At 35.2% G+C, this 22,077-nt stretch overlaps 1 protein-coding gene and 1 long non-coding RNA gene across 3 annotated transcripts; one reads left to right on the forward strand and one right to left on the reverse strand.

Annotated features, from left to right (window-relative positions):
* Positions 1 to 1,399: 1,399 nt before the first annotated feature.
* LOC119069697 lies at positions 1,400 to 21,185 on the forward strand. The gene is made up of 3 exons (XR_005086379.1): positions 1,400 to 1,413; positions 8,410 to 8,414; positions 21,054 to 21,185. It is a non-coding gene; the product is annotated as an uncharacterized LOC119069697 (long non-coding RNA).
* LOC119069692 lies at positions 15,891 to 19,674 on the reverse strand. 2 transcript variants are annotated; one of them, XM_037173821.1, is made up of 3 exons: positions 19,585 to 19,653; positions 17,413 to 17,597; positions 15,891 to 17,257 (listed from the first exon to the last, which is right to left on the reverse strand). In XM_037173821.1, exon 3 carries the CDS (start codon positions 17,253 to 17,255, stop codon positions 15,906 to 15,908), a length of 1,350 nt encoding a protein of 449 aa, XP_037029716.1. In that variant the 5' UTR covers positions 17,256 to 17,257; positions 17,413 to 17,597; positions 19,585 to 19,653; the 3' UTR covers positions 15,891 to 15,905. The 2 variants fall into 2 exon arrangements, with proteins under 2 accessions (XP_037029716.1, XP_037029715.1); XM_037173820.1 differs by lacking the exon at positions 17,413 to 17,597 and having other exon boundaries at positions 19,585 to 19,674.
* Positions 21,186 to 22,077: the final 892 nt, after the last annotated feature.

The following is a 22,077-nucleotide window of genomic DNA, read 5'->3' on the forward strand; positions in this document are numbered from 1 at the left end:
TGAACAGAAACTTGCCATATATTTTCTGTAAAAATTTTATTTTCTCTCGATGGATCCAGGCTTTATAATCATTTTCATGTGTCGGGGCCGAAAATGAGTAAGTTTTGAGATTTTTCTCTGGTTTTCGACCCCTTACATGATTTTTTTTTGAGTATCTGTTTTGGACGATCACTTCGTTCGGGCTACAACTCGCGAAATTGCCTAAAAACAATCGTCCAAAACAGATACACAAATAACTATGGCATTACTTTATTAAGTTTCCATTCCACTCAACAAAAAGTACTCTGTGAGTACTCTGTCAAATAAATAAAGCAAATATTGAAAAAATTAAATTTTGTCTCTCACACGGAATATACTTTTTTGGTAAGAGGAATTTAAGCATTACTGATGCTTCGTGATGTTTTGTGGTTCATTACACACAAAAAGTCCTATTTAAAGTCGATGGAATTGTTATTTTAATCACAAGGGACGATAGAGAAGAAAGAGTTGCTGCTGGTGTCGAAGGCACTAGAAGCCACATATGATTGATTCTGTGCAAAAGGTTTCGAATCAATTGAATTATGACAAATGTCTAGAGTGTTTGATCTCGACTAATTGATGTATTTTGTCTGCTTCAGTTATGTGCTGTTTAGTATTGAGTCTCGGCGTGTGTTACAGTTGCTAATATACTTTTATTTGGATAATGTGGACTTTCATACACAAAATTCACTTCCCGTGATGAAGTGATACATTTCTCTAATTGTAAAATCGTCAGAAGAAGTGATGTGTTCCCACGTATAAAACGCGATAAAACCGGTCTCTGCCTGACCTCCTCAAAGTTTACAGTCTTGATTTCTTCTATCTAGGTACCAAATTGACTATTGTCGTTCTCTAACTCGGCTTCGCCTTGGGTTGGCGATTTTCTTTCAGCCAAAATGTCATATCTAGACTCAAATTAAGAAATAGTTATTTATCCACCAATAATCGCATAAGAATCCAATGGCAGAAACGATCATCGAAGAAGTTGAATTTTTCTTTTAAATCACAAAAGACTTCGACGAGCCATCACACTTTTTTTTTTAAACTTGTCTCCGCTGTCTCACAGTTTTCATTTTGAATAATTTGATGCTTGACATATTCAAATCGTCGGTGAACTTGGCATGCGTTCTAGTTTTGAAGCAACTAGTGAAGCAAAAAAAACGGCACTTCAAAGGAAGCTTATATTACATTCATCTCCGTTCAATATCCGACCTGGCTTCCTTTTAAAATTTACAAAGACATTTGATAATATATTCAATCTTCACATTACTTCCCTTTAATGGGAAACCGCATCCTCTTTCACTCGTAAAAATGTTTTCTTATCAACATTTCGTATTTGTTCCGTGCATCGGTGCATCCATAATTTTATTGGTTTTTCTGGCAAAAGAAAAATACGTTCTTGCGAAGCTGTAAATACTGCATTAAATATGCTGCTGAGAATCTCAATTCTCGAGAAAATTTATTTTACAAATTTAGTTTTGTGTGTGCCATCCCGTACAAGCTGTAAAAGTAGGTATACCATAATGTATGTTTCGCAAATGCACTATTTTGTTTACATCCCTTACAATATCGTTGTAATCCTTTCTATGGATGCCATGTATTCGTATGTTAACGAGCACGAAAGGCATCTACACTACATGCAAACGGTAATATGGTAATGCGTACTGTCAGCAAAACGTTATACAATCAGCATAAAGTACACACACAACCCATACTAACACATCATACAGGTAAAACTCGACAAAATCCATTGCATATTTTATTGTCTGCACGAAAATAATCTTCGAAAGAGTAATTTGAGTTCATTTCTTACCTGTGTACCAAAATTACAGAGAACGACGATGTTGAAAAGATGACTCTATCAACTGTTTGGATTCGATGATTTAAGAAATTGTTTTAACATTTATTTGAAACGTCGAAAGTAGCTGGAAAATTGTCATTGGTTATCTGGGAAGTCTTTTTTGTCTAAATGTTAGTTTCATATACACGATTAGGTAATTGATAACAACAAGTGACAGTATGGAGCTCATGGAGCTCAGTCTTTTTCTCGAATTCCTCATTGTAAAAGGACTCAAAATATTGAACTTCTTGAAAAGCAGTCATGTAAACGCAATATTAACTATCACGTAGGGGATAATGCTCGAGCAGGCTATCTGTTTTGAAAGCGTGTAGTAGGTCCTGTGATTCGGTTGCGGAAAGATAATGTTTCGGAAGTGTCTATAAAAAGTGCGTCACACTACACATGGCGAATGGGTGCAATTAGGTTAATTGTTTTGTAAATTTCCTTTTGTAAATGACTCGGCCAACAATCAACCAACACATAACAAAGATGTTCACCCCTTGATTATGTTGCGTTTGCCTCGTTTGCCTATGAAAAACGAAAATGTTGTACTTGAAGAGAATGAACACAGATGGCGCCATCGGCGAAAACAACCGACAAGGGAACGTTTCCAGAATATCAAAACTTTGAACCTTTTCTTTTTGAAAACAATGTTCAACTGTAACAAATGACAGGTGTGTAACCCAATAATAAAATCATTAAATTCGACAGGTAATGAGATAATATTTAATACATCACAGTGTGTGCTCATAAAATTGCACATTACAAGAATATTACTGAATGTTTCATATGATAATTAAAAACGCATTGGACTATGCAAAATGCTTTAGAATTAATCATTATCCGCAAACATAACATGAAATAAGTAGACAAATATTGTTTTGCTCATTTATGATTTGTAGTTTAGCACCAAAAAGTGGTCACCAATCGGCATCAGTATGGAAAATTGAAGTACACGCAAAAATTTTAAATTAATTTCGTTGAACATCAGTTTCGGCAGAATCCCAATTTTCATTAGTTGTTCATTTCGATCGTTATTAGATACGTAATAATTATTCCTACACTAGATGTGCATCGTGATTTATATTCGATATAAATCACGGCAAAGTAAACCAGGCAGGAGCGCTTGATTTGACTAAGGACCTGAACAAATCTATTAGCCTTATTTTTTGCGAATAAAATTATTCAATTTATGTCAGTGTTAATTTGAGTTCATTTTCATGCAGTGTATTAGATCCCTTATTTGACGTTTCGAAAATAAACCGCTCCTGCCTGGTTTATTTTACTATGCCGTGATATAACACAATTAATACGAAGCATGTTCGTTAACTCATTCGATTGATAAAAGACAGATTATTTCCTCCTCAGAATCGATTATCGATATTTTCAAAAAAAAATCGATTTCACTCGAATGTTTTATCGATACTTCGATTAGTATTGGCTGGTAATTCGATTACCATGTCAAATTTCTCAAAGATTTCAATATGAAAAAAAAAATCGAAAAATGAAATTTTTCATTTCACATACTTTTAAGGTGCGGATAATTTTGAATTGACATTCTTAGAGGTGGCCTCACAGTCATCCGTTTTGCCTCCGTGTATATACGTACTAGTTGTCATTTCAAACAATGTGCTCTATTGTAAAACTGAGTCGAAATAAAAGCTCTTTGTTGGAAAATATTTGTCTTTTGTCGGATTTCCGCAACATCTTGCAACAAAATGGAATAGAAAGTCGGGCCATCTGTTGTGAGATAGTGAAAATATTTTTGTGACAAGTAAATCGTAGTCAACCATTTAAAAAAAAAGATGTCATTGGCATCGAACTTATGTGCTAGGCCGCGCGTCTGAATGGCATTACCTCCTCACTATATTTTACCTTGGTAGTGACCTTGCTGCAAACAAAATGTCGTGATAAACACTTGTTGTGAGCCATGTATAGCATGTTTGATGTCGTTGTAAAGCTTTTGAAAACATTACAAATATCATTTCACCTAAGAGTCGGGATCCGTATTTTCTCTGAGTCCGCTGTGGATTTGCATTAAATTCAAGTGTTTAAATATATGCTGTAGGTATAAGTTGGGTATGTTTATAAAACCCGTAAATATCCGTATTGATAGTAAAGAAAGCTTCGCTGCTCACGTCAATGAAATCACGAAAAAGTCGTATCAATTGATTGGATTTATCTTTAGAAGTACTCAGAGCTTCAAACGTCCGGCTAGCCTGATCAAGCTTTATAACACGTATGTTCGGAGCAGACTGGAGTACTGTAGTACAATCTGGAACCCCTATTATGTGAAATATAAAGAACAAATCGAGAAGGTGCAACGTAAATTTACGAGGATGCTGTATTATCGTTTCAACTGGATTAAACCCGACTATCAAACTAGACTGGAACACTTGAAAATGAAGTCATTAGAAACCCGTCGCCTTGAGCTAGATGAAATGGTCTTGTACAAACTGGTTCATGGAAGAATTGCCACTAGTCTATCGTCGCGCATCAAACCTCAAGTACCTCAACGGTTTACTCGGCAAAGTCGTCTTCATCTATTCTGCCTTCCTACGCCATCGTCGAACATACAACTTAATTCACCAGTATACCGCATGCAACACCACCATAATATCTATTTCCGGCTCAACGACATTTTCAATTCGTCTTATAACGAATATAAGCCAATGGTTAAGGGACTGTACCCGTTTTAGAATTTCCCCGTCATGTCCATATACTTTTTTTTCAATTTCTAAATTTTTAATTTTCTTCTTAATCTTTTAGATTTTACTGTATCAACTTTCTAGTTATAATTTAACTTTAGTTCAATGTATAATTGGGCTTCGGCCTGTTCGTTGGAACTATAAATAAATAAATAAATAAACAGTTGTCAGCAATAAACGTGATACATTCATGTGTAGAAACATTACGAACTAAAAGTTTTGCGGTTACAGTCAATGTAAATATAGTGAGGAGGTAATGTCATTCAGACGCGCGGCCTAGCACATAAGTTCGATGCCAATGACATCTTTTTTTAAAATGGTTGACTACGATTTACTTGTATTTCACAAAAATATTTTCGCTATCTCACAACAGATGGCCCGACTTTCTATTCCATTTTTTGCTTTCAACGAAGGGATGAGATGGCGTTTGTATCGCGAACTTTCGTGCCACCGCACATCTGATTCGGTTATATATGTCATTACCTCCTCACTATATTTACCTTGGTTACAGTGACCTACGCAATATGATTATGTAATATCGATGTTACATTCACACACAAACACACACACACAATTGCAGCTCAACATACAGGTTTAATACAATGGATTTCCATTGAGCTCTTCAGTTTGTCATCAATCCAAAAATCCTTCTTATTCTTCTTCAGCAGTTCATTTGCATATTAGACTAAAAGGATTATGAGTGATGTGTTGACTTGAGGTATTGTTTGTTCACACGAATAAACCAAAACGAAAGTATATAAACAATGAGACCATCAGGGAATCAAGGTAAATATACATACTGAAGGTAACGTAAACCCTCAGGGAATAACAAGAAATACGGACCTCAAGTTCCGGGGGAATACCAGATTTGTTATGTTGCATCTGTGGTATGTGGCCTAGAATGACTATTGCATAAAGTAAGTCAGACAATGACACTATTTTGATTATGAAGTAATGAGAACACGAAAGTGCAACATAAACGAATATTATTAATTACAATGTTAAACTTCCGTGAAAAGAGTTTTTAAACATGAAAGTGTAACATGAGTTCCACTTGCATAATATCAGAAAAGTTAAGTGTATAAAAGACTGTTTTATTGTAATGATTTTAGTTCCTAATAAAGCGTTGATTGACACGAAGTCTCCGTTCGGCGTTTTATTATACTCATCAGGATCCCTGGGTAACCAGGCAAATCCCACATGGGGGCTCTAAACCGGTCGAATTCCATACAGGGGTTCGATTGGGCCAAAGTTTTTCGAAAGTAGTGAATAAATTAAAGTAGTTCTGTGATTTTAAGTGTGGTTCCGAGAAAAATGACGTGCAAATTACCGACGGTACGAGAATGACGAGAATATTGTTGGCAATGGTGATATTTACAACAGATTACGATGATTACGATGATGATGGTGGATATTTACCAATTCAAGTGCGAGTCACAAACGCACACAAGATGGAATATCAAAACGGAGATTTTGATGCTAGTTTCTGGCTACACTAAATTCACACGCAACGGGAAAAATTCACAAAAACAACGATGGCAAGATATGAATATGGACATGATTAACATGAACGATTCCATATTGATAAAACTACGAGTACGAGACGGTTTGCAATGAGCTGGGTTTAAAGGATGAAGAGCTGCTCACACGATGGAAATCTCAAAGAACAGTTCAAATGATGAAGAGCTGCTCACACGATGGAGATTTTTGGTGGAATCATGATGATAACGAAGAGCAGAGTTCGAACGCTGATGGGAACTCTACTGATCATTTTTGAATTTTACGATGGTGACGAATCACAACACAACAAGAACTTCAATGCCAATTCTACATACGACGACACGACTATGGTATTTGAACAACGATGGTGATTCACAACACGGAGCGAGGTAATTGATTCTTATCGTTCTTTGAGTAGAGAAGTGAAAATTTGATTTGATTGAAGAAAAACGATGAATTATAATTTGAATTTATTTGATGTGTGTGATAATTCCAAATGATTTTGTTTCGATGAAAGTGATTATGGAAACATTTTTGCGAGTAGAAATAAAATGTTTCGTGAGATTCCAATAAGCGAGAAATATTAGTGAAATTGCTAAAATGCAAAAATGATGATTTTAGTTTGATGAAAATAATTTCCGGACGAATTGATATTTTGATGAAATAGTTGAGTAACGATTTTGATCATGTTGAGAAAAATTTTATTTGAAGAATTAGACGAGTTAGAGATTTTGGTCGATAAGTTCGATTTTTTGGATTTTTACAAGGATGAAAAATTTGAAATTAGTGAAATTGTTGGAAGTTATTTTTATAAAAGTTATTTTGATTAAGTTCAGGCTGAGAACAACAATTTTGATGTATGCAAAATTTATAGTTGTTGAGGTTGGCCAATTATTGACAGTACGATTTATATGTATTTGTAGAGTAATGGGAAAACACAACGAGGAAATTCAGTAATATGATCATTTTTATTTGATTTTGATGACGATTTTTTTTTTTTTTTTGATAGACGTGAAAAAAAAAATAGAGATGAAATAGTTCGAATTAATTTTATGTTGATAAAAATTAATAACATTGGGTTTTAGTGAATATTGGACAATTGTTACCTGAAATTGATTATTTGGAAAAATTCGATTTGATGCCTTTGACTATAATAAATAGCTATTTAAAGTATACAAATGGTTTTGAATTAGATGTGAATTATTTTTACGAGAGTGAAGTTTTTTGATGATTGAATTTTAGATTTTGGAATTTGTGAATTACATTCATGAGAATAGAGAAAAAATTATTTCGATGAAGCGACAAGTCTTAATGTTTGGAAAAAAAATTTGTTTAACGTAAAGTAAAAATATGAACATTGTTTACGAAAATAATTACCACACGATTTATAAAATATTTCTTGTTGACGATGAAATTTTTTTTTGGTAATGAAATTTTTGATGCAACAACATAACATATTTAATATGTGAAATTGAAATTTGATGAGAAAGAAAATATGACGACGTGATATTAAACTATAGAAAGAAAATTTTTTACGAGTGACACAAATTTTAGTTTTTGATGTTTTGATTACGATTATATAATTAATGATGCAAATTTATATGATTATAACGAGTATTGTTTTGCTGAGGTTAATGAGTTCAAAATTTTAATTGAATATTATGAAGTAATCTGAAAATGTTGTAAATGAATTGAGAATTTGATATTATGATGATAGATTTTAGTCTAAATTTGTAAAAAAATTTATGAGGAAATGAGACTTTTGATTGTTTAGATGAATCCCACTTCTGACACCAAAGATGAACGAGAATTTGATTTTGATTTTTTGATTTTATTTTGATTTAATTGATTTTTTGTGTCTGTCGAGGGCGACTAGACAGTCGAGTGGCCGAGTGTGGTATGTGGCCTAGAATGACTATTGCATAAAGTAAGTCAGACAATGACACTATTTTGATTATGAAGTAATGAGAACACGAAAGTGCAACATAAACGAATATTATTAATTACAATGTTAAACTTCCGTGAAAAGAGTTTTTAAACATGAAAGTGTAACATGAGTTCCACTTGCATAATATCAGAAAAGTTAAGTGTATAAAAGACTGTTTTATTGTAATGATTTTAGTTCCTAATAAAGCGTTGATTGACAACGAAGTCTCCGTTCGGCGTTTTATTATACTCATCAGGATCCCTGGGTAACCAGGCAAATCCCACACATCCGTGACGTTTGGCGTGATAATGTTGTTGGAAGTGTGTTGTTTAGTATTGAGTTTTGGCATGTGTTGCAACCTAACAAAATAAATTTGACTTGTGTCCAACATTATCAAAACTATATTCACCCGAAAGTAGGGGTCCGTGTGTTCTTGTGGATTTGCGTTACCTTCAGTGTTTATATACTTTGCAGGGAATAGCAAGAAATACGGATCCCGACTTTCGGGTGAATATAAGATTTATAATGTTGCATATGTGATGTTTGGCGTAATAATGTTGTCAGAACTGCGTTGCTAAGTATAAAATTTTCTGTGTTGAGTATTGAGATGCAACCTAACAAAGTGAATTTACTCGATTTTACTTGTGTCCAACGTTAACACAAGGTATGGTCGAATGTCAAACTTTGTATATGTAGCATAAGAGGTGAGTTTATTTATATGAAATCGCTATGTCCTCCGGTTTGTATGAACAGACCATACCTGGTTTGAACATTCATTGTGTTTTTGCGGATCTGTGGTACCTTTAGTGTTTATATACTTTGGAATAAACTCCCTTAGTCTGTTACTTATCTGGCAAATGATTGGTTGGCCCTGGTTGACCAGCAATGGTAGATGCATAGTAAAAGGGGTCAATAACAATTTTCTTAGTTTTTTTGTGTTTGAATAGTAAAATGCAAAAGAATGTGTATCCTTACCGCCGATGGTAAATATAAGCAATGCAATAATTTCAAAAACAAAGAAATATTTTTAATGAGAAAACTTTTGCAGCGAAGCCAAATTAGTGGAACTGAATTAAAACTAGATGCCTTAATGTAAATTAAACTGAAGCGAAGAAGTTAAACAGAGAAAAAGTGGAAAAACAAAATTGAACAGCAAATATCAAACTCAAGCATCCTCGACAAAGTAATTTCGAGTAGAAAGTAGAATTATGACATTTCGTGGATAAAATTAATTAAATGTGTACTGGAAAACCAATGTGCCATTTTCATTGCTTATTCAGAAAAAAAAAACGGTTTTTCATCTGTAAAAATGCTTTTTCGATGATGATGGTTGTGCTCTCGTAGAGTTAAGCTCCGTAGTTTGAAAAAAAAAAAAATATTCCGAAGGGCATGCATTGTTTTATATATTTTGTTCATTCGCTTTTCAATCATGCAGAAGCAAACTGGTAATTAATGGTTCAAGTTGTTGCCGTTGTTTTACCTGCTCTGCTCAATTTTAAAATAGAGCGAGATTATATTGCATGCTATTGAGAATTATTTGAGTGAATGGAAACAAATCTACGTTTTCCAGGAATACTTAAACTTACAGTCGCTGATCTGAAAAGTTTTTCACTGAAAATATTTTTTACATTTTTTGCGCGTAACGGTATTTGCAAAATAGCTGTAAACACCTCCCCAAATCAAGGCGGTAACAAGTTCGTAACATATCAACGCCCGGTAAGTTGTGTTTGATGCGTATGATAGCACGTTATGTAGGCGTCTTGACACCATTAGGACTGCAATTGTAAAGCATTTTACCATCGCTACTGACTGTCATCGTGGAGCAATATACTATTAATTGTAGAAACTTTAAATAGAATGTTTTTCACTTGTGAACGTAGTGAGACCAAAGTGTCCGTTTCATGTGTCGGTGCCGAAAACGGTTTTTTTTTCTCGGGCTATCGGCTACCTTACATGAAAAAGTTGTATACGCTACGCATCTGTTGTGGACGGTTTATTTTAGGAAATTTTTCTCACTTCGTTATGGCTGGTGTGGGGTAATTTGGCACACGGTGCTAAAACAACGCATTTTTTAACTACGTGAACTCGCACACGATTTTTCGATACCAAAATTTTGTAAAAGGAATCATTAAGTCGATGACATGGCTAAACAGCATTTGAAGCAATAAACCTGCGTGTGCGAGTTCACCATTTACGTAGTTTAAAAGTGACTCAATTAAGCCATTAACAGCGGCCAAACTAGGCCATAAAAAGCGTTTCTATTACGAGAGAACGGAAGCAACAATTAATGCTCTCTCTTTCCCTCTCTCATAGAGGTTAGAAAAAGAGCTAACATCGACTTCATTTCGCAGATTTTATTGACTGAAACATGGAACCTTTCTTTAAAATCACAAAATTGCTTAGAAACCTGGGCCATCTGTTATGCGATAGGCACAATATTTTCTGAAACACAAGTAAATCATACACTGACAGAAAAATAAACAGCGGTCACAGGTAATGTACGTCCCCAGGTAATGTATTTTCATAACATTATCTGTGACAGGTAATCTTTTATAAAATTAGCTGTGACTGGTAATGTAAAAGCTTAACTTCGACAGTTAATTTGCAAATAAAAAAAAGTTGCACGCGCTGGATTCGAACCGGGGACCCTCAGATCATGAGTCTAGTGCGTTGTCACTGAGCCATTCAGTACGTAACGTTTCATAGTTTTATTGTGGATATAAGCTAAAACATTACCAGTCACAGCTAATGTAGGTTACCCACCACAGATAATGTACATTACCTGCCACAGCTAACATTTGACGGACACATTATCTGTCACAGGTAATGCTTCACAGATAGCCTACTAACAGGAAACTTTGGGGCACGTTACCAGTCACAGATAATTTATTTCTGTAACATTACCTGTGTCAGCTAACTTTTCGTAACATTACCATCTGCAGGTAATCTTTTTGGAAAGATTATCTGTCACAGGTAATGTGAAAAAATATTTTTTGTCAGTGTAGTCAATCATTTAAAAAAAGGTGTCATTAGCATCGAACTATTGTCCTAGACCTTGCTTTGAATGGCATTACCTCCGCACATATAAGAGAATGATGTTGAGAAACTATAAGAAGAAATGAAATAGAGTTTTCCCCGAGGGGTGACGCACTTCCATTTAATCCATTTAATCCATTAAATCCATTTAATCCATTTAATCCAAAAAAAAATTTTTAGTTTTACCGAAATAATTAGGCTACCGACCTGAAAAATTTGTAAAGTATTTGCGAAAAATAGATTTGCACGATCCCCAGCTCGTTTAAGTACTCGTGAGGTATAGGAAAAAAATTTTTTGTGAAAAATGGTATTAAATTTATTTAATCCATTTAATCCATTTAATCCACTTTACACCAAAAACTCATTCGCTTTTTAACATTGTAGTATGAGTTGTAGTACGTGGTTCGATCAAAATCAACAATTTTTAAGACTTTTACAGTATTTGGTAAAATGAACTTTTTTCCTATTTAATCCATTTAATCCAATTTTTATTCCATTTAATCCATTTAATACCATTTAATCCATTTAATCTAGAAGTGAGTTACCCCTCGGTTTTCCCTTATTTTAGTACATTCTGTCATAAAATTACTGCTGTCACTGCGCTTATTTTCATGCGAACCAACTTCATATGGTGTCATTTGTTCTGTAATGACAAATGTGAAGTTGGTTCACATGAAAATAAGCCGCAGAGAATGAAGTACTATGAAAAAAATGTGGCGCCTCTACACGCCACTGGTCCCATATTTACCTTGTCATTTTCCAAGGCTGTATACTTGGGGAGGTTAGCGGGAACACACCTCTTCTGATGATTTTCCATGTAAATAAAATTCACCACATCATCACGGCGACGACAGTCATCATAGGAGATGAATTTTTGTATGAAATCCTCCATTTTATCATCAACTTTGGTGTGTCACCCGCGTATCTGCATCTGCTTGATACAAGGAAGCGTTAAATTTATTTTTCGGTTCACTTTTTCATCGAATCGTTCACTTGAAATTCAAACTTTACGCACATTTACGGCGTGAATTAGATTTTGTTCTTGGTAAGAATTATGCCCGTGCCACAATCGTACGCACAATGTAGCCAATAGGTTGTGGATTTGAGCACTATTTCACAGGACTCTCAATGATTGACGCTGTCGGCAAGACGGTCACTTCTGTCACTTCATCGAACAATATTTTCATGGACAATGTGATCGAAAATTTAATTTCCTAACAAATGATTTTGATTTTTAAATTTCGTATCTCGAAAGTCCGACTCGAAGGCAGTGCCATCGCTGATTTTTGCGGTAGTGATAATAAGAATTTCCACAATCTATATTTCATACATTTCAACATTCGCAATATTTATTTGACAGTTTATCTGTCAAATCGTATAGCAATGGGTTGTGATGAAAGTTCATGGTTTGGCCGTCGAAACTGATCGCCAGCGCCAATGTCAACATTTTCTTTTTGATTTTTCACTTCAATGATCTATTGAAATTGAGATATAGACTCAATAAACCAATTTATTCAACGTATACTACTATCACAACCCATTTTAGTACGGTGAGTATGTCACGTCGAGGGGTTACCAGGGATATTCGAAAAAAAATATTTTGATCAGTGACTCAATAATTTTGTTTAGCCGATCTAACATGGCTGAAGTGAAGGGAGCCTCGTGAAATTACACTCACACAACGACCAAACTCGTGTAGAGTAGCTGTCAACAATTCAGAAATATTCCTTAAAACTTCAGAAAATTCACAAATTTTATTTGTTCGTGAATCTTAAGAATGATTATTCAAAATTGTTTTTGCTTACACATGGTCGAAAACAGCTTTAATACCAGAAGTTGTTCAATATGTGGCCTTGGAAGTAAATAAGTCAAAAAAATGAATAAGAAATTAATTCCTTAAAATAGGCCCTGGTATGGCAACTCTAATCAATGAATGTACTTGTTAAGCATCATATATGAATGAGAGATGTATACGACATGTAGAAGAAACACATAGGCCAAAAGAACCTCAGTTGGTCACACTGATTTTCAGCTAGTGTTCCTTGTTAAATTTCATAGTTAAATGAAGCTACGCTAGATGACGCTAAATTTTCCACATACAACACTAGCTCAATTTCAGTGTTACCAACACCAATGAACGTCAACACAATGGTTGAATGTCAAACTTTGTATGGAGCGGAGGACATAGCGATTACATATAAACAAACTCACCTCTCATGAGAGGTGAGTTTGTTTATAGGAAATCGCCATGTCCTCCGGTTTGTATGAACAGACCATACCTGGTTTGTACATTCATTGACCAACACAGTCTTTTTTGTCCCACGAATATTCGACTTTGTCGTATATATTACCATATATGAATGAGAGATATATACCAAAGTATTTTAACACTGAGGTAATGCAAATTCAGAGTTACACACGGATCCAAACTTTCAGGTGAACTTTAGCTTCATAATGTTGAACAAAGTATATAAACAGGTGAATTCATTTTCGTATGTTGTCTAACTTAGACTTGTGCAACATTCGTTTGCGTTAAGTTGCATCTAGTGGTGAATTTAGAACGATTTAGCGGCGTTTTGTTGCACAAATACAACATTCGTTTGCATCAAGTTGTATTTAGTGGTGAATTGGAAGGATTTTGCGCCGTCATTTTGCACAAGTCTAAGTTCGACAACATACGAAAATGAATTCACCTGAAAGTTTGGATCCGAAATTTCTCTGATCCGCTGAGGGTCTGCATTACCTTCAGTGTTTATATACTTTGATATGTGACAGTTGGGATCAAAAGTCGGTCTATTCCATCTGTCAAAGTGACGTTTTAAACGTCAAACCAAAATTTTCTAGCCAAATAATTACAAAATCGTTTATTTTTCTATAAGTCTCTTTCACTGAAAGAATTGAGGAAAAATAAGCGACTTCTTATCTATTTGGCAGAAAAATTTTGGTTTGACGTTTAAGACGTCACTTTGATGGAATAGACCGACTTTTGATCCTAACTGTCACATATATACGACATGTAGAAGAAAAACATAGGCTAAAATTTTATGTGTTGGTAGTACCGAATTTGAGCTAGTTAGCTGTCAAAATTTTATGAGACGATGGTGTAGCGATGTGTTGAAGCGCTGTAGGAGCTACAAAGTCTCATACATTTTGACAGCTAACTAGCTCAAATTCGGTACTACCAACACAGGTTTTTTTGTTCCACAAGCATTCAACTTTGTCGCATAAATCACTCTTTGGAGCACCTCTGACAGAAACTGCATCGAAAAGAATTCTGGCGAAAAAGAAAATTGAGCTGTCGACATTGATTGAACGTCTCAGTAATTTGAAACATCACGTCGCTCTCTATATCCTGAAACACTGCTTCACGATACCGGAAAACAAAATGATCCAAAAAGCATGGGACATCATCTCCATTGAAAAAATCGTGAATTCATTAACGCTGTCAACCGAAGAACAAAAAGCACGATACAACGCTTCAATTGCAAAGGAATCTAGTGCCTGGTTAACCGTATTACCATCATGACAAATTGGAAGTCTACTCGACAACAATACTTTTCGTATCTCGGTTGCATTGCGTTTAGGATGTGACATTTGCATACCACACAAGTGCAAATGTGGAGCCCAAGTGGACAAGAATGGAATTCACGGCCTGTCCTGTAAATATAGTGCTGGAAGACACGCCTGTCACAGCGACATGAACAACATTTTGTGCAGAGGTCTTCGATCAGCCAATATCCCAGCAAGACTCGAACAGCAAACTTTCAGAGACAGTGGAAAAAGAGCAGATGGCGTTACTTCGGTCCCATGGTACAATGGTAAAATGCTCGTATGGGATGCTACGATAAGAGATACGCTCGCGCCTTCATACGTACATTCATCATCGTTAAGAACTGGCAGTGTGGCGCGACGAGGAGCAACAGAAAAATGTAATGACTACAAAAAAATCGTTGAAGATAATTACATCTTTTTACCTTTTTCATGTGAAACACTGGGACCATGGTGCGCGGAGGCTTTCGACTTTATTGGAAAATTGGGAAATCTTCTTAAAATGTCAACAGGAGAACCACGATCAAAGCAATACCTGACGCAACGCATAAGCCTCGCAATACAAAGGGCAAATGCTGCCCGTATAATGGGAACATTTGTAAACGATGAACAGTTGGATGAAATATTTTATATTTTATCAAACGATGTTTAATCGAGGGGTAAACCACTCTATTTTTTGACGTGATTAACATGATTAACATGATTAACCAGTGATTAACATGATGACGAATTGCTGATTAACGAACATTTGACCGGGGGAATCGTCGCAAAACTACAAATAAACGTAAAATATAGCGGTTAATCAATGTTAATCACCGATTAACCGTTTGGATTCACAAAACTTATGTTTCTGATTAACAGATTAACTGATTAACCATGTTAATCACAAAATAGTGGTTTACCCCTCGTGTTTAATTTTAAGTTTGTTTTGTTTGATTTTATTAAAAATCTGTATTCGTGGATATCGAATGTGTTGGAACGAGTTGGATTGTAAGCATTGAACACAGGGCTTACGGCTTACTTTAGAGAATTTTAATTCTGAAAAAAGTTACAAGAAATTCGGAAATGATTTTTCGGAATTTTTCAGATATTTTTCGGAATTTCGGCCCTGATTGAACAAGTGACTTCTCAGTTTTCTCGGACTGTTTTATACGACGTGCGTTCTCTGAAATAAATGTTTCCAATAGGATTGGTGTTTTGAAAGCACAGGGCGTTTTAATTTCATTCTTATAAATCTAATAATAACAATATTTACAATATTTACACGAAGCTCAACTACATAAAATAAATAAATTTTTTTAATTTTTCTTAAACTAAACAGCCCGAGTCACAGACTCCTTGGGCATATCACTGCTATGTCGGTTCGTAGCCACAGTTTTTTCTTTATATTTTTAACGTCTTGCAAGGATTTTACGGTTTCAAATTTTGGTAGTATGAACTCAACTTTCGGTCGATGCCAATCGTTCTCTAGAATGTCAGCCATTTCCAAATAAGTCTCAGTCGCCAGCGAATTGCATCCGAATAAACACAGTCGTGCTAATTGCGGCATCAAGTTAAACATGTACAAAATGTCTTCGTCCCTAATGGTACTGTTGGTATAAACGAAGTGTTGAAGTTGAGGTAGAATTTTTGGTATAGCCCTGAAGAACTGGCGTGGCACTGAATTCAAACTGCGGTCCATTTTTAATCTTTTCAGATTCTTGAACTGTTTCAAAGCCTCTATTGTCTGGCTCGAGATGCACACTCTTACAATAAAAAGCTCTTCTATTGCGCTGCCGGTACTGACGTTGGACAGGAATTCGTCCATATCGGTATGTGTGTTGCAATGGAGTCGAAGTGTTCGCAGTTTCTTCAGGCGTGACAGTTGATTAGAATTAATTTCGTTGCAAAAATCTACGGAAAGATCGTCGACGGTGTCGGAGAGGCACTCGATTACATTATCCAGAAAAACGTGCACATTGCCAATGTCGCTCAGCATAACGGATTTGATGTTATTGTTCTCGAAGCAGGCCACTAGCTCCTTTCCCGTCACAACATTTCGACAACGCAACAGTCGCAATTTTTTTAACGATCGAAATCCAGACATATGTAACCGATAATTGCGTCCATTATATGCACAACAATTTGTCACAGCAAGATCTTCCAATGTTTCGTTGTCACCGAAAAAATTATTCAGCGGACACCAGCCCTGCCAATAGCATCCGCTTAACACAAAACGCTTCAACTTTTTAAACATTAGCTTGATCAACGGATCGCATAACAATTGCGGTCGGCTCATTCGTACCGATTCCAAAATAAGCGTATCAATGTGAGTGCATTCCTGTGCCACTAACAGTAAAATTTCATAAAATTCAAAGCTGGACCACGAAGTCAATCTGATTGTCCTGATGTATTTGCCGAAATTTCTAAATACTTCTTCCGATTCCCTGGGTCCGATCGAGTTAACCTCCGACTTCATATAGCGCATCCAATGCACGTTCGTGTGATGTTTCTGAACGTGCGCACAGACGAGGATTTTCAGACGTTTACATGTTGCGAATAGATGTGATAGAGCGATAATGTTTAGATATTTCATAATTGCGAATAGGGCCATGTCATCGAGAAGGAGTAGAGTCGTTTCGGTAATTTGGCAGCATTTTTCGATCGGAGCTAATTTACAAATCTCTTTGCTGTTCATGTCTGGAAAAGAGTTGAAGAAAAGTGGATTTAAAGATATGCCAACAGGACGATCACAATAATTATAAAAGAAATGGATTTTCATAGTGCCCATGACGTGATATGGTAAATAAATGACTGACAATGAATACAGGCGAGGAAAAATAAGAATTTACAACCTTATTCTCCTTATTCAATCCACACACGATGTCCACATCTGATCCACATCAATGTTACGATATTTACGAATGCATATGTATTATAACGTGTAGACTGTATCACAACCTCAATTGTTTCAACTTGTTTATGTTCTCGCACTTGTAATCCGTTTAAAATTCCAATTTCCCATTCCTCCAATGTGTTGCTGCAAGTGGAAACTTGTTAAAGCGCAGATCTGTCAGATCCCTTATTTTCTTGAATATTTCCAAATTTTCGAAAAAATAGTCCCAGGTAGATAATCACCAACGGTGCAAATATTAAGTAGTAAATTTCGAGACGGACAGTAGTTCGAGAAACTCTGTACCATGACTTTGTATGAAGCTGAGTGTCAAGCGAGAGAAAATTCGCGAGCCAATCTTGTTCCACCTACTTCCTATTGGTGACTATTGGCGTCTAATTGTAGCTTTTGACGTCTATTGGTATCTATTTTCGTTTATTTGCTGACGTCTATATTGACGTCTATTAGCAGCTAATCAAAGTTACAGACCACCCGATGGCCGGCTATTGGTATCTTTTGACGGCTATTGTCATCAACAGCAAATCTGCCTGACCCAGTATTTTATAGCCACCAATAGCCGGCAATGGGGTGATCTGCAACTTTAAAATTAACTTGTTACAGACGGCTGTCATATGTGATAGACAACGACAGCACAAATAATCGACAAGCTCTGACTGATGAGAGTCTTATATAGCAAAAAGCATGTTCGAAACAAATGAAGTAAAAGATTTCTGAAAGATTTGATTGATATCTATGTAAATCTTCGATCAAATGAAGTAATAGTTTGAACAGTAAAACTGTTAATATGCTTGCCGTCTGTGACAGGTTAAACGGTCTTACAGGCCATAAATTGTTGTGATCGAAAATGATACGTACAAACAAGTAAAGTGCAAGTTATGAAATATAACTAATGACAGCGCAAATGAACACCCTCTTCACAATGACATTTCATTGATATTATTGTCAGGGTGGAGACATGATTCTTCTTAATTGATAAATAATTTCCAAACAGCCGATATGAATCATTGTTTGCAATACAATCTGTTGACAGATATTTTCGCATATTCAAATAGAAACCTTCGTTGGCCAGTAGAGTGGTCAGTACTTCATTCTTTGTCGCCGTAAAGTATAGTTTCCACTTAAAAAGAGCACTCCGTTTAGCCTCCGTCTACATGACAGTTGTAAAATAGAACAGAAGAACTGTCACGCAAACGGAATGGAAATTGAATTTATTTCAATCTTTTACTCGCCGTTTACAAGACAGTTCCTTTGTTCTATTTTACAACTGTCATGTAGACGGAGGCTAAACGGAGTGCTCTTTTTAAGTGGAAACTATACTTAAGTGTGCTTAAAATTTGAATTTCAAGTGAACGATTTGATGAGAATTTGAACCGGAAAATAAGTTTCAACGCTTCTTTGTATGAAAATGACGCTGCGTTAGAAAGTATGACGTACTTTCTATTTTGAATTTCGACCGTACTTCAGGCGTCAATTGTCTTGTGAAATAATATCACTCTGCCAAAATATCCATGAAATGTCATTGCAGTGAAGTTGGTTAACAAAAAAATAGACGAAATTTACTGTCAACGTATGTAATAGAATCATACAAAAATGTATTACATTTGAGCTTTAGGTTCCAAAGTGCATTTCCCTATTTTCAATTATCAATTAGGAATTTGACACAAGATCAACCGTTTTGTTAAATATCACTCAAATCCATTATCGACGCATCAACTTATAATTAAGTGTCAGTGTCTAGGAAAATATAGTATATTTACCTTGGTCAGGGCCTATGTTTACAAAAAGTTTCAAATTTTTAGCAAATTTTCGAAAATTTTACACCCTCACTCCTCTGATCTACATTTTTAATAGATTGTGGAAATTCGTCACTACTACAAAAATCAGCGATCGAAATATTGTTCGATGAAGTGATAGAAGTGACTGACTTGCCAACAGTGTCAATCATTGAGGTTTCTATGAAATAGTGTTCAAATCCACAATCTATACACTTAGCAGCTTCTACATAACAACACACTTTGATCAAATTAATTGGATCGATTTGATAATTTTATGATTCACCAATGTCGATAGGCTTATTGTAATAAAGAATTTGAAATAATTTTATTGATCTCACCTTAGTAACGAAAAGCTTAATTTAACTTTATTCACTCAGCATACAGAACAAAACGAATCTAACAATCGACTTTATGTTGACAACTGAAATGACTGCAGGCGACTGAAAGTTAAAAGAATAATTTGTTCTAGTGTTCAAGATCTGTCATTTATCTAATGAGTGGGAGGAGTCTGACTTAACGGATTTGTCATAATGGTTTTTTTTTCTTCAAATTATTGAATAGGAAGAGACATAATATAATTAGCTGGCCACATTTTCATTGAAATTTAAACGGCTTTGATGGCGCGACAATACTATTTGTCACTGTATTATGGATTTACCATAATTACCATGCATCTGAGGAAAATCTCTTTTTTTAAATATTTTTTATTCGAAGAGATGAGATAAAGTTAACTTTACTGCACGGATCCAAAATTTTACCTCATGTTTTTCAATTAAATACCAATAGCAATGGGGTGAATGATGGAAATGGTACTTCTTGTGTGTTTACCGACCTCAGCTTAGCCTCGATCGCATAAATTTCGCACATGAAGTACCATTTTCCTCATTTGCCCCATTGGTAAGTAATTTACTATTTTTTTAAGTAAAAGAAAACTATGGATGATAGTGGAGCGAGTGGCGCAAAAACACTAATTTGTCTAATTAGTCTAACGGAAATTTTTCAATAGTAATGTTACATACATTTCCCAAGCAAGTGAGTAATGACTGCCCGAAATTGAATATATGTGTGATTTTATATATCCGATCGTGAATATTTGTGAAACGAGTGCAGCGAAGCGGACCAACTATCTTCACCACACATTCACATTAGTGCCATTTGTCTTACTTAGCTTACTCATTTGGCAAAGATTGTAACTTCACTAATGTTCTATATTCTAAAATCAAACAAATTTTCCATTCTTTATTTCAATTTATTGTCACTATATTGTTTAGTTGACTTCGACGTCACTCTAGTAGCACAAAATTATATACAGACATCGTCTTCATCGTCCGAAAAATAAATTCGTAACAAAATATCGCACACATATCTACTCTATACTACACTGTTACAGGTAATTTCGACTAATTCGCAGATCTTACGCGTTCTGTATTCATCATATATGTACCTGCAATAACGTAATGTTGCTGTGGCGCCAATTTAATTGAAAGCAGTAAACAGTTAATGACCATAAAAAGAGATCATTAGGTAATGTTATCGATATTATATATTATGCACCTGTTGCCAAGATTGATATTTTGACGTGTAGGACATTATTGTCTGGCAATAGGTGCATATCATATTTTATCTGTTGAGATATATCGAGATAAACAAAAACTCCCTAGAGGGATAAGCTCGAGATTATTGTTCTAGACAGATAAAATATTGTGTAGATAAGTAATGTCGTAGCAACTTTATGCGAGGAAATTCCAGCGTAAATGTGACAGAATTTTTTCTCTTTCACTCTCACAACATCACCATTGTATCTTAGCGATGGCGCTCTACAATATGCATAGTCACATTTGGTAACATGACTTACGGTATGTTTTTTCGCATTTTCTTTGGTGCGTATTCGTACATCAAAAAGAGACAAAATTTTATTTGGTAACACGACTTACGCTGGAATTTCCCAATTCGTAACTTACGTTTTGAGAAAGCGCGCGAAATAATGTCATACAAATATTTGAAAATAATTGAAACTCTGTATTTCTCAATTTCCTTTTTCTCTTCGTTTTGTGTTGTGATTCGTATTTTTTGCACTTCTATGTGCGCTGTATTTCCGAAATTTCGTTCTTCTTGTCTCATTATCTACAGTATATTACATCGATGGGTAATGTACGTTTTTGTCCTTTACCTAAAGTGTGAATGAAACAAAAAGAAAGTCTGTTTCAAACAAACTTAAGTGATGGGATTATACAGTTGTAAAGTATAATAGAGTGTGATCAGTTGTACCTTAGTTCAAGGGAAACAGTGCGATAAGACATTTACAGGACTTTCAGGTTCAAGGTGAAGTTAAAAGTTCGGCAAAGCAGTGACTTTTTCCATGTGATATCTCCGTCCTGTTTTATATAGTATTTTACATGACAAATGATAAAAAGATGAAAAGTAGAGTTTTCGTGTGAATTTTGTTGATCCGAGGCGAAGCTGAGGTCAAAAAACACACGAAAACGAGACGTTTCATTTTTATCCCGAGTTATGTAATGGATTTTACATGCTGAGGGCGTCGAAAGACGTGCTTCAAACATGAAAAGTACGGTTTTCGACGCATGTAGCATGTAAAATAAATTAAATCTAGTGAACTAAATCAAGTGAACAATCAATCTTACCAGTCATTTTTGTGTGATGTATATTTTGACGAAGTCATTATGACTGATTAATCTTAGGAATTTAGTTTTTTGTCCCAGCTGTTTAATAAAATCAACGTCAGCGATCTATTTTTTTGTGAAACAACTTCACGGCTGTGACATTTCATAGATATGTACCAGAGTGAAGTTATGTCACTTGAAAATAGAGCG

Source organism: Bradysia coprophila, assembly GCF_014529535.1.
Source record: "Bradysia coprophila strain Holo2 chromosome X unlocalized genomic scaffold, BU_Bcop_v1 contig_39, whole genome shotgun sequence".
NCBI lineage: Eukaryota > Metazoa > Arthropoda > Insecta > Diptera > Sciaridae > Bradysia > Bradysia coprophila.